The sequence below is a fragment of the Chiloscyllium plagiosum genome, chromosome 2 (genome assembly GCF_004010195.1).
Source record: "Chiloscyllium plagiosum isolate BGI_BamShark_2017 chromosome 2, ASM401019v2, whole genome shotgun sequence".
NCBI classification, from domain to species: domain Eukaryota; kingdom Metazoa; phylum Chordata; class Chondrichthyes; order Orectolobiformes; family Hemiscylliidae; genus Chiloscyllium; species Chiloscyllium plagiosum.
The window spans coordinates 26,109,951-26,123,717 of record NC_057711.1 but is presented as its reverse complement, the minus strand read 5'-3'; the positions used below and the strand labels follow the sequence as shown (position 1 = coordinate 26,123,717).

At 42.0% G+C, this 13,767-nt stretch overlaps 1 protein-coding gene across 1 annotated transcript in view; it reads left to right on the top strand.

Moving 5' to 3' along the window:
• The first annotated feature begins 853 nt into the window (after nt 1-853).
• Nucleotides 854-13,767, top strand: part of cfap97 (cilia and flagella associated protein 97) — a 57,560-nt gene continuing 44,646 nt past the window's right edge. Inside the window, exon 1 of the mRNA XM_043705853.1 lies at nt 854-2,265. Coding sequence (XP_043561788.1) covers nt 1,221-2,265 — 1,045 coding nt within the window. The 5' untranslated portion in view covers nt 854-1,220. The remainder of the gene's footprint in view (nt 2,266-13,767) is intronic.

Below are 13,767 nucleotides of genomic sequence, written 5' to 3'. Positions count from 1 at the left end.
AGGAAGCAGGCAAATGGAGGCAGAATGTCAGCCAGAATCTTATTGAATGGTGGAAGCAGCCTCGAAGGGTCATATTGTGTAGTTTTGCTTTTATGTAAACTGCCTCCTTGGAGCTGCAGTTTGGTATCATCATATTGTTCTCCACTGGGCTTTGCACTTTTTCTTAGTAGTCATGGCAATGAAGCAAGAAAGACCAGAGAAGAGGCTCTCTGCGCCTAAAACAACTTGCCTTAGCCTGGAGAAACTAATGCCCATGAACTGGCAGCACAGTGCCATGGTCCTAGGTTCAATTCCAGCCTTGGGCAACTGTCTGTGTGGAGTTTGCATGTTCTCCCCGTGTCTGTGTGGGTTTCCTCCGGGTGCTCCGGTTTCCTCCCACAGTCACAAAGATGTGCAGGCCAGGTGAATTGGCCATGCTAAATTGCCCATCGTGTTAGGTGCATTAGTCACAGAGAAATGGGGCTGGGTGGGTTACTCTTCAGAGGGTCGGTGTGGACTTGTTGGGCTGAAGGGCCTGTTTCCACACTGTAGGGAATCTAATCTAATAGCATTTGTTGGAGGAAGTGGTCTTCAGGTGTGAAGACAAGTTCAAAAATAATTAACTTCTCACGTAAGTAGGAAAATTCCCTGAACATCTCAGTTACTGAAGTCAGTCATGTAGCCATAAGCAGCAAATGACACTGACATCCACATCCTCAGCAAAACAGATGCGAGACGGTTAAACAAAACTCAAGACGATTTATAAACGGGGTCGAACCAGAGCTGGCAAATTAACCGGGGGGCATTGTCATGAACTTTCAGGAATAAGGGAAAAGAGATGTGAGCAAAAAAATGGTAATTTTACAAATAACCTGAGTTTTGGAGTGTTTGTTCTGGTGTAATTCCACGTCCTGATTTGTACCCCGCGGGACACGCACGGATGTCGGGGGAAGACTGAAGGCGGCGCACGGAGGGAAAGGAAGTGAGCGTTGTTAGCGCCGTTCCTAAGAAACCGAGGCGAATATGAAGCGACCGTGATTATAATAATCTGAAAAAGGCAGGGAGGGGGAAGATCTGGCGGCGCGGCGGCGGCGGGGCCCGGGGTTAGAGTGTGAGTGACGGGGGTCAGAGGGTGAATGACGGAGTCAGAGGGTAAATGACGGCGTCAGATTGTGAGGCCTTTGACAGGAGGCTTTTGCAGCAGTGAGGCCCGAGCAGCGGCACTGAGTTAGCGGCCGCCCATGGACAGCGACACGAACCTGGACGAGGAGGTGGATCACTCCTTCTTTGACAGTGACGGCGAGCGGGGACACCAGGCGGCGGAGAGCAGGCGGAGCAGCAGCAGCAGCCGCCTCGATCTCTCGACACGGCCTCCCAGGTCCGGGAAGGGGCCCTGCCCGGGCGGCGCGGCGGCGGCGGCGGCGACGGCGACGACTGAAGAGGGATGGAGCCGCAGGCGGTCAGGCGAGCGCGGCCGAAGTGGAGGTGGAGCGACGGCGGTCTCCGCCGAGCAAAGGAGGGGGAGCTCCGCTTCGTCTGCCCCAGCCTCCACATCCGCCTCTCCCTCGCCCACATCCTCTTCACCCCTCTCCTCGTCTTCAGCCAGTAGGAAGGGCACCAGCGAGGCCGTACCGAAAACAGAGGGCTCTCCCAACAGTTCGGCGGACGAGAGAAAAGTCGGGGATGAAGGGAAAGAGGACCCAGAAGCTCGACCCGGTTCGCACAGGAGCCTGCCTGGGAATCAGAGTTCACAGGTCAGGACAAGTGAAGCTGCCGATTCGGATCCAGATGAGGGCGACTCCAAATCGGCTTGCTCTTCCTCGTCTTCGTCGGGAGAACAGTCTGTATGTCTCTCTGCGTCCCTACGTAAATCTAAACTTTCCTCAAAAACAAGAAAAGGGCACCTTAAGGATTCCTATCAGGGCAAGAGCCAGGATGAAGACGCCGAGGGTACAGTAACTGATGTGACTACTCCCTCGAGCCCGGATAGCAGTCCTGTTCATACTGTTCGCCGAAGTAAGCATTCAAAAGCAAAATCCCGTAGAAAAAAGAGCAGTATGAAACAGGAAAACATTAGCCAGGAGATCTACAGCAGTCTGGACACATTAAGCATTGATAGGGACGATGGGCAAGGGGGTCAAAAGTTCCGAAGACCGAGGCAACAGAAAGAGGCCAAGAATAACAGTCTATCTTCAAAGTCAGATTCTTTAGAGCTCAAGAAGTTTGATCAAAGACATGGCCAGAAGATCCTCAATGATGCTGCTGACCTAAACCAGTTACTGAAAGGTGAAACTTTTTTTTTCTGTAAGATGAAGGCTCATTCTTATTCGGTTCATGTAGATAGCTGGTTTCCATTCTCTAATGACCTGGTTTAGGCTATAATATCATGACTGATATTTGACCTCAATTCCTGTCAAATCCCTGTATTTCTTGAGTCCAAAGATCTATCTCAGCCTTGACTATACCTAACAATGAACAGTTCTTTGGGATAAAGAATTCCAAAAATTCACCATCCTTTAAGTGAAGGAAAATCTCTCATTTCAGTCCTGCATTGTCTACCTGACACTGATACTTTGTCCACTAATTGTAGACAGCCAACCAAAGGAACTGGCCTCTCAGCATTTCCTCAGTTATGTCATTTTACACTTCAAGAAGATTGCCTCTTTAATTCCAGACAAAATAGACATATTCTACACTCCTCTTTCTAGGATGAAAAGGAGATGGTTGCTGTATCAGAATAATTCTAGTGAACTTTTGTTGGCCTATCTGTTAAAGCAAGTATATATTTCTTTGGGTACGGAATGCAGCTGGTGTGGTCTTGCTCATACAATTGCGGCATGACTTCCTTACTTGTATACCCCCAACTCTTTACAGTAAAGACAAGTTTGCAAAGATGTCCAAATTTATTCAAACAGCAATACTAAATAGTTTATGACTATCATAAAGCATATTCTGTTTTACTGTTCTTCGTACCCAAAGTGAATAATGTCACATTTCTCCATGTTATACAGCATGCCACCACGTTAGTCACTCAGTTAATCTGTTGCTATGACAATAACATGTTGTGTTTTGCGTCTTTAATCAAACATCCTAACATTCTTCTCAGGGATATTGCAAAGCAAAGTTTGGCATTGAGCTATGTAAGGCCATATTAGACAAATGAAATGATGCAGTGATGGACAATTAGCTTTACTTTGCAAATGTGGTTCAAAATGAATAACCAGGGTCTTTTCCCTAGGATGAGGGAGTTCAAAACTATGGGGCTTTTTTTACGATGAAACAAGAAAGAGTTAAAAAAGATACAAGGGCCTACTTTTTACAAACTGTGGAATGAACTTTCAGAGAAAGTGGTGGATGCAGGTGCAGTTACAATGTTTAAAAAAACATTTGGATAAGTTAATGATTAGGAAAGGTTTGGAGGGATATGGCAAACACAAGCAGGTGGACCGAGTTTAATTTGGGAACATGGTCGGTTGGACTGGAATCTGTTTCCATGCTGTATTACCCTGTGACCAGAACCTTACACTTTCCAGGTCCTCAATCTGTATTGCAGAGAAACCCAATGTTCCAATCAACTGTACTTCATCACTTACTAAAATGTAATGATTTTTGTAATATAAAACTGGGTGTTAAACCAGATGACATCACAGTTTGGATGAGGGTATCAAAGTTGTGTTTCCAAAACACAATAAAACAGAAATTTCTGGAGAAACTCAGCATATTTGGCAGCGTCTGTGGAGACAAAATAGTATGAATGTTTCAAGTCCAGTGACCCTTCCAAAGAAGGGTCACTGGACTCTAAATGAGATTCTCCAGTAATTTCTGTTTTTGTTCGTTTCAGATCTCCAGTGTATGCGGTTCTTTGTTTAATTTGTATGATATTTCCAAGTTAGCTGTCAGTGCAAAGCTAGGTAGGATTGAAAGTGATGAGGATGCAATGAGCTTCAAGGCAGTTTAAACAAGTTGAGTGAGGGAGCAGATATGTGGCAGACCCAATTCTACATAGATAATTGTGATTTTGTTTTGCTGGAAAAATAGTATTACTAAAACTACCATAGATTGAGTTTTTTTTTGTACATGTCCTTTGAACACTGATCACTGAAAACAAGCATGTACATGCAGCAAATATAGGGACAGGAGCGACGAGATCTTACTACAGCTATACAAGACTTTGATGTGACCATACTTGGAGTACAGTGTGCAGTTTTGGTGTCCTTACCTGAAAAAATGTATACTTGACCATTGAAAGAGTAAAGATTCACCAAGCTGGTTTCTGGGTTCTCCGAATTGTCAGATGAGAACAAATTGGGTCTACTTTGCCTTTATTCACCGGAGTTTAGAAGAATGAGAAGAATGAACTTCTGACAGGGCTGGATGGTATATATGCAGTGATGATGACGCTTTGATTTTCTGGGTGGGTGGGTGGGGTGGGATGGCATCTAGAACTATGGGATAACAGGATATACTGTAGGGCATTTATGTTTGAGATGAGAGATTTCTTCACTAAGGTTGATGTGCTTATGGAGTTCTCTCCACGTAAGGTTGAGGATGCTGGGTCACTGAATGTGTTGAAGAAAGAAATTGATTTCTTGAAGCTAAAGCTATCGAGGAGTATAGAACGCATGTGGGTGTATGGCATTGAAGTGGAGAACTAGCCAAGATCATATTGAATGCGGAGTAGGTTCGATAGATGAAATGACCTTCTCCTATTTTCTATGTTTCTGTGTTGTCTCTGCATATTTGACCTGACAGAACATTAAGAACACATGAAATAGAAACAGGAAATGATAGTTCAGTGACTTGAACAGTCATTACTTAGGGTGATGCTGGGATTAAAATTCTTTTTTTTGCTTACTACTTATATTGCTTGATTCACCGAGAGACAAAAAAGTCTATCTATCTTGGCTTTAAATGTGTTCAATGATGGGTGCAACTGCAACCTCCTGGGCTAAAAGATTTCAAAGATTCCCAACCTTTTGAAGAAATTTCTCCTAAGAAATTATCCAGTTACAAATGGAGGAAAGACTTTAGCTGTGCTGTTACTTGCTGTTTTTGCCTTTATTACTACCAATGCCTTATAAGGGACAGGATGCCAGATAATATGTTGTTTGTGATGTTAATGTACTGTCTTAAATTATTCCCATCATTGTCACCATCAATGCAGATGGGCTGTGATACCTTGTCAAAATGATATGCAGCAAAATTGTTGGTTCAAAATACAATTGTCCTTATTGATTGGGTGGTTTTTGTTGTGGTAAGTGTACAGTGAAAATTAACTGGATTAAGTTAGCGAGGTTGACTACCAGGTTTAAAACAGATAAAAAAGTTTATTCATTGTATAATTTTGTGAAACACGAAGAACAGAATAAAGAACTCTACAGAACTCAGTCTATCCAAACTAGACTTAAGAATGCTGTTCCAAATATACACAACAGTCCCATTCAGCAAATCCTCTTGAAAAACAGTATAAATGGAACAGATGCTTACAGGTTGAAGTTAGAGGGATATAAGGGGAGAGAGAAAGAGAGAATTTCCACACAGCTCACTGTTGAACTCCCAACCAGTTCTGGACTGAACTAAACTGTTCAGGGAGAGAGCTGACTACTCCCCTTTCATTTGACAGGTCACTTCTAAAACATGACCACTTTGGCCTAGAGTCTCATCTGTTTCCATATAAATAAAAGGCCTCTCAAAATCCTTTCCATCTCTGTACCAAACCAGTTCTGATTGGAGCCTGGCCTAATTTATTACCCCTCTGAAAAAAATCAAAGACAAAGTATCCTTGAGCCAAAGAACAGTTATTAGAAAAAAAGGATTAGCTTTGTGACACCTTCCCCCGCTTAAAAAAAACCCATCAATACCAAAAGGTGGCTTAATTTTTAACCCTTCAAAAACCCAGTCAGTAGTCTAAACACACACATACACTATGATAACTATAAACATGCAAACATGCACAACCACCTGCAAATTCAGGTCGCAGTACACCCACCACCAAAAGCCTCCGTATCTCATTCGATTCTTCATCGACAATCACAATTTCATGACCTGCCACATGCACAATTGTCAAACTGAATGGCTGCAACAACAAGCTCCATCTAAACAATCTGGCATTTTTGTCCTTAAATTTTTCCACAAATGTCAATGGGTTATGATCAATGTATATGATTGTCTCAGATGCATTGCTGGTAATATAAACACTGAAATGTTTGTAATGCCAACACCAAGCTGAAAGTCTCTTTGTCCACTGTTGAATATTTCTGTTGGTGAACATTCAACTTCCTGAAAAAAATTACCCGATGGGTCTTTCTATCCCCTCGTCATCCTCCTACAGAAGCATCGCACCAATACCCACATCACTGGCATCAATAGCCACTTTGAAAGGCTTCATGTAATCTGGTGTGGCTAATATTGGGGCAGTGTTTAACAGTTTTTAGGCTGTCAACTGCCTTTTGACGGCCCACTGTCCACTGAAGCTGCTTGCCCATTTTTAACAATTCAGTGAGTGGAGCAGCCACACTGCTAAAGTTCGGCACAGACTTTGGGTAAAATTCATTCAATTCCAGGAACTGTAGTACTGCTTTTCTCTTTGATGGTATGGGAAATTCTCCAATTACTTTCATTTTTGCAACCCGTGGGGCCATTTGTCCATGTCCAATAACAAGACCCAGGAAGGTGACTTGGGCTTTGGCAAATTCACTTTTAGCTAGTTTTACCACCAAGCCTATCTTCCGAAGTCGATGGAATAAGTCCAGTAAATGCTGTAGATGTTCCTTCCATGAGTGACTAAAAGTCACCACGTCATCAATATATACCACATGGTTGGGTAATCCGGCAATTACCTTATTAGTCAGTCTCTGAAATGTGGTTAGAGGGGTTTTCATTTCCAAATAGCATGACTTTAAACTGATATAGGCCATTTGGCGTTATGAAAGCCAAAATTGCCTTTGCTCTCTCTGACAGGGGTACTTGCCAGTAGCCTCTGAGCAAGTCCAACTTAGAAATGTAAGTTGCTTGTCCCACTTTTCAACACAGTCCTCCAACCATTGAAATGGATACACGTCAGTGTTTGTAACAGCGTTGACTTTGCAGTAGTCCACACGTGACCGTTGGGTACCATCTGGCTTTGGCACCATGACTACAGGTGAGCTCCAGTCACGAAAACTCAATTTGATTATGTCATCTTGGAGCATGCTCTCTATCTCCTTCTCCACCTGTGCCAGCTTTAGAGGGTTATGCCCATAAGGATGTTGCTTAATCAGAACAGCATCTCCTATCTCTACATCAAGCCCAATTAGGTTAATACTTCCCACTTTATTTCTGCATATCTCCCCATGTAATAGTAATAACTCTTTCAGGTCATTTTGATTTTCTTATGGATGCTAACTCAATAATTTATCCCAATTTTTGACTACTTCCTCATTGTCCAATTTGATTTGAGGAATGTCCAATTCAGAATCCTCTGAACGTGGTTCTTCCTTCTGTGCTGTAATCATTAACACCTTCTCCTCTTGCTTTCCTTCCCTATCAAAATACCTTTTGAGCATATTCATGTGACGCACTCTGTGAGATTTCTTCCTGTCTGGAGTCCTTATCAAGTAGTTCATTTCACTCAATTTCCTCTTGATTTGATAAGGTCCACTAAACATTGCTTTTAAAGGCTCACTTGTTACTGGAAGTAATGCCAATACCTTATCCCCAACTGCAAAATTGTGAATTTGTGATTTCTTATCCACCTCCTGTTTTATTGTATGCTGTGATACGTTAAATGCTGTCTACCCAACTGTCCAGCTCTATTTAATCATTCTTTAAAATTTGACATATAGCCCAAATGGGTGGTCTCTGAATTCTGACTTATTAATTTCTCCTTAATCAATTTTAATGGTCCTCTTACTTCATGCCCAAAAATTAATTCAGTGGACTGAATTTGGTTGATCCATTCGGTGCATCTCTGATCGCAAAAAGTATAAACTGAACTCCCTTATCCTAATCATCTGGATAATCCTGACCATAAGCCCGCAACATGATCTTGAGTGTTTGATGTCATCTCTCAATTGCAACATGATCTTTAGTGTTTGATGCCATCTCTCATCTGCGATTCAGATGGTACGCAGTAGATTTTAATTGCTTTATGCCCAAGTTATCCATAATATCCTTGAATAGTTTGGATGTGAAGTTTGATCCTTGATCTGACTGGATCCCTATGGGTAGTCCGTATCTAGTAAAACAAATTTAAGTAATTCTTCTACAACCTTTTTTGCTGTGATGTTGCATAATGGGATTGCCTCTGGAAATTCAGTCGACACATCCATTATTGTTAGTAAGTACTTATTCCCACTTTTTGTTTGAGGTAGAGACCTATGCAATCAATCAAGACTCTTGTGAAAGGGTCCTCAAATTAGCGAGTTTTGAGGAGATTTGTAGCTCAGGTTGTGATTCTGGATGTAGGTTTGCTTACTGAGCTGGGAGATTCATTTTCAGATACTATACTACTTACCATCTTCAGTGAGCCTCTGGACGAAGCATTGCTGATGATTCCTGCTTTCTATTTATATGTTTGGGTTTCTTTGGGTTGGTGATGTCATTTCTGGTTCTTTTTCGCAGGGCATGGTAAATCAGGTCCAAGTCAATGCATTTGTTGATAGAGTTCCGATTAGAATGCTATGCTTCTAGGAATTCTCGTGCATGTCTCTGTTTGGATTGTCCTAGGGTGGATGTGTTGTCCCAGTTGAAGTGGTGTCCTTCCTCATCTGTATGTAAGGATATTAGTGAGAGAGGATCATGTTGTTTTGTGGTTAGTTAATGTTCATGTATCCTGGTGGCTAGTTTTCTGCCTGAATGTCCAATGTAGTGTTTGTTACAGTCCTTGCACGGTATTTTGTAAATGACATTAGTTTTGCTTGTTGCATGTATAGGGTCTTCCAAGTTCATTAGCTGCTGTTTTAGTGTGTTGGTGGGTTTGTGGGATACCATGATGCCAGTAGTCTGGCAGTCATTTTCAAGATGTCTTTGATGTAGCGGAGAGTGGCTAGGGTTTCTGGATGTGTTTTGTCTGCTTGTTTGGGTTTGTTGCTGAGAAGTATTGCACCAAAAATCTTTACTCACTTATGCAACAGACGATGAATGGACAGACACAGTACAACAAGCCATAGATATTAGACAGCGAGGAACACAGAAAATGAAAAAACTAGACCTGCAAAAAAGAAACTAGACAAACTTACCCAAAGTACCAACACTGACAGACAACACAGAAGCATGGATAAAAAACTTATCTGACCGACTCTTAACAGACACTGAAAAAGCCGTCTTAGTAAGAGGATTAAATTACAACTTCTAGGATGCGGACAAGAAAGATTTTGCAGCATTAGAAAAAACACTGAAAGACAACCAACTCACAGAAGAAACCCAGCAAACAATCAGACAGATTGTCGCACCTATATTAAGCAGAAAAAATAAAGGAAGCACACTCCATACACAAGAAAGGAAAACACTAGAAAGACTAAAAAAGATTTTTAAAAATTGTTATCCTCCCTGCAGTCAAAGGACTTTTGACAGTCATTTTAAACCAAAGAGACTACATTGAAAGAGCGAACGCACTATTCACAGATACCAACACTTTCCAACAAGTGGCGGTAGACCCGACTCCACAATAGAGAACCGAATCACAGCCCTACTCAAAAAAATTTGAGAAATCTGGAGAAATAAATAAGATCGACTTCCAAAAATGAAATCAAACGAATCCAACACACCACACTTCCGCTGATTGTCCAAAATTCACAGACAAGGAGCCCCCCTCAGACCCATATTCTCGCTACCTAGAGCACCAACTTGCAGATTAGCCAAGGAGCTACACCAAAGACTAAAAGACTTCGTAGAAAACTCACACCACTCCATCCACTCCACCCAAGAATTCCTGAAGACCATCAAAGACACGAAAATAGAAGAGGATGATATAATGGTCTCCTTTGACGTAACAGCCCTGTTCACATCAATCAACATCACCCTGGCCAAGGAAACACTGACTACACTATTAGAAGACCCAAAGACACATACAGCAAAAACCACCAACCTCATCGGCAAGGTCAGTATCACCAAGCTAGTGGACCCTATGCCTTACCACTCACTTCACCTTCAACAAAAAACCTACAGACAAACTAGTGGAAAACCGATGGGGTCTCCAATATCAGAATTCTTAGCAGAGAAAGGAATGCTGAGAATCAAACAAACAGCTCTGCCAACCATCCAACCCAATCTGCTGCGTGGATGACGCCTTTGTCATCATGAAACGAAACAAATTAGAGGAAACCTTCAAGCTCATCAGTAATACCCTAATTGGCATAAAATTCACTAAAGAGGAGGAAAGCAACAACAAACAGCCATTCCTAGATGTCACAGTAGATAGAACAGCCAATGGGGAACTTCAAACCAGCGTCTACAGGAAAACAACACATACGGACCAAATATTGAACTACAGAAACAATGACCCGAACATCCACAAATGAAACTGCATCAGAATATTATACCAACGAGCCACCACACTCTGCAGCACAGAGGAACTATGCAGAGCAGAGGAAAATTACCTATACAGTGTATTCAAAAAGAACAGGTACCCAATATACACAGTCCACAGATTTCTCAGCAACAAACCCAAACAAGCAGACAAAACGTGTACAGAAACCCTAGCCACTCATCCCTACATCAAAGACATCTCAGAAATGACTGCCAGACTACTCAGACCCATTGGCATCATGGTAGCCCACAAACACACCAACACACTAAAACAGCAGCTAATGAACTTGGAAGACTCTATACAGACAACAAGCAAAACTAATGTCTTTAAAAAATACCGTGCAAGGACTGTAACAAATATACATTGGACAAACAGGCAGAAAACTAGCCACCAGGATACATGAACATCAACTAACAACAAAATAATGTGACCCTGTCTCAGTAATATCCTTACATACAGATGAGGAAGGACACCACTTCAACTGGGAAAACTCATCCATCCTAAGACAAGCCAAACAGAGACACTCATGAAAATTCCTAGAAGCATGGCATTTCAACCAGAACTCTATCAACAAAGACATTGACTGGGACCTGATTTACCACCCCCTGAGAAAGATCACCACAGGAAATGACATCACCAACCCAAAGAAACCCAAACACATAAATAGAAAGCAGGAATCATCAGCAATGCTTCGTTCAGAGGCTCACTGAAGATGTTACTTAGTACGATGGTGAAACGTCTGAAAATGAACCTTCCAGCTCAGCGAGCAAACCTAAATTCAGAGGTCCTCCAAACGCTGGAATCTGTATTAAAGGTGCAGGTTTTATTACTGCTGGTGGTTTTCCAATTTAGCTGACATGTATGATACATCTGGAAAAATTCAACTACATGTTTGTATAGTCCAGGCCAGTAAAAATGTTTCCGTATTTTAGCCTGTGTTTTCCTCCCCCCCCCCCCCCAAATGACCTCCGAGTGGTCGCTCATACGCCACTCACTGCACCTCCTTTCTCTACCCTACTGGCGAAGCAATTCGATGAATCTCTGCCCATTTCTCATCTGCTTGAATGTGTGATGGTCTTCATTTCCTCATTAACACATCATTTGTTAAGTAATAACACACAGGAATGCATTCACTCTCCTCTGTAAAGGCCCTTTGATCTAACTATTTTAAGTTCTCATCTTTTTGCATGTTTACCTATTTGCTCCTTCTCTGTTCCACTTACCTTTATCAGAAACTTTCTTCGATCTGATATGTCAGCTTCCTTTCCTGTGCCTTTTGATCTGTATTGCTTCAACTTGTTCCTCTGTGATCTTGTGATCACACAATCGGGGAAAATTCCTGGAAAAACATTCTTCATGTCTTCAGTTGACTGCATCTCCACTGGCTTTACAACTAGAGTAGGCAGCCATATCTCTTGCAAGGAGAAATTGTATTCCTGGAGCTGACAGTTTGTCCAGTACTCCTACCACAAATTTTCCACTCTTCTCTGGACTCTCTAGCCTCACTTTACATAATTGAGCACATTTTGTCTCACCATGAATTCCTGTTACCAGTACCTTTTCTGGCAAAAGTCCCTCAGGAGTACATATCTCCTCATCCTTCAGCATTACCAACTGAGAGGATCCTGTATCCTTCATATTGTAACCTCTTTACCTGCTGCTCCTGGCCTATGTGTATAAACTTACCCCTTGCTTGTATATTTTAAAAGCAGATCTGTCACTTCCTCCTTAATCAACCTCTGAACATCTTGTACACTCTGAGGCAGCTGTCTAACTTCCCTTGTGCTTTTTGTTACTAGTCTATCAAAACGTCCTGGCTTGTCTGGCTTTCTCCTAGCCCACCAACACTGGGATTTCGTGTGGCCCACTTTATTACAATGAAAACACCGGAGCTTTCTAACTTCTTTGTCCCCCTCAAGGGTTTCTCTTTTACCCTGTGGTAAGTTCTCCTTATGTTCTTTGTGAGATCTACCTTCCCTTTGCCATGTGAGGATTTCTCTTTGCCCCAATTTCTATCCCTCATGGACTGAAACTGATTCTGGAAGCCAAACCGAATTTTATGGACCAGCTCATTATCATCAGCTGCTTCAGCTACCAACCTTGCTGTTTTGATTGTCTGCTCTTCCACTTGAGTTTGCACTACTTCAGGCAGTGAGTTTTTGAATTCCTCCAAAATAATTACTTTCTAAGAGAAGCATAGGTTTGCTTGATTTTTAAAGCTTTGATCCATCTATCAAAATTACTCTGATCCTTTCAAACTCAATGTAGGTTTGACCAGAGTCCCTCCTCAGATTCCTGAAATGTTGTCTGTCGGCTTCTGATTCAAGCTCGTATGCACTTAAAATGGCTTTTTTCACCACCTACTCCTCTCTGATACCTCCTCTGATAGTGATGCAAATACCTCAGTAGCCCTATCTACAAATTTCCTTTGGATCAATAAAACCCACATTGCCACTGGCCACTGCATTTGTTTAGCCATCTTTTCAAATGAGATGAAAAAGGCTTCCACATCCTTCTTATCAAATTTAGGCAATGCTTGAACATAAACAGTCTCTCACTAGGCTTCTTACTACTAGGGGCTTGCTCATCCTCACTAAGCCTACCCTCAGCCTTTATCTCCAGCCTTTATAAACTGATTTTCCTTTTTGAGTGTCAGTTTTTGAAGTTCAAGATCGCTCTCATTTTCTTTCTCTGCTCTCTCTTTTTCCCTCTCCTGTTTTTAATTATAACTCAAACTGTTTCATTTCTCTCGCCTCTAACTCAAGCTGCTTCATTTGAAATTGAATTCTTGCCATCTCTATAGATTCTGATGGTTTCTGCAGCAAGTTTAAATGCTGAGCTACTGCTGTAATTATCTCTCCTTTCATCACAGAAGCAGGCAGTTCCTATTCCAGCTTGTCTGCTAATTCTTGCAACTTACTCATGTTAACTTTTTGCAAAACTTCCAAAGTCACCACATCCACATCCAGAAAACTTCTGGTGACTGAAAGAGCCATTACTATCCCAAGATTCCTCTACCTAACCAAACCAACACCCGAAATAAAGACACTAGAACCTACCACTTGCTGTTTAAAATCGCGCAGAGCCCCGAATCTGTTATGGGACTAGGCCAGACCATCAAAGCATTCTTAAGCAGGCAGCCCAGACCATAACTTTGCAACTTGTCTTGGTAAGTGTACAGTGAAAATTATCCTGATTAAGTTAGCAAGGTTGACTAACAGGTTTAAAACAGACAAAAAGTTTATTCCCAGAATTACACAATGAAACACGAAGAACAGAAT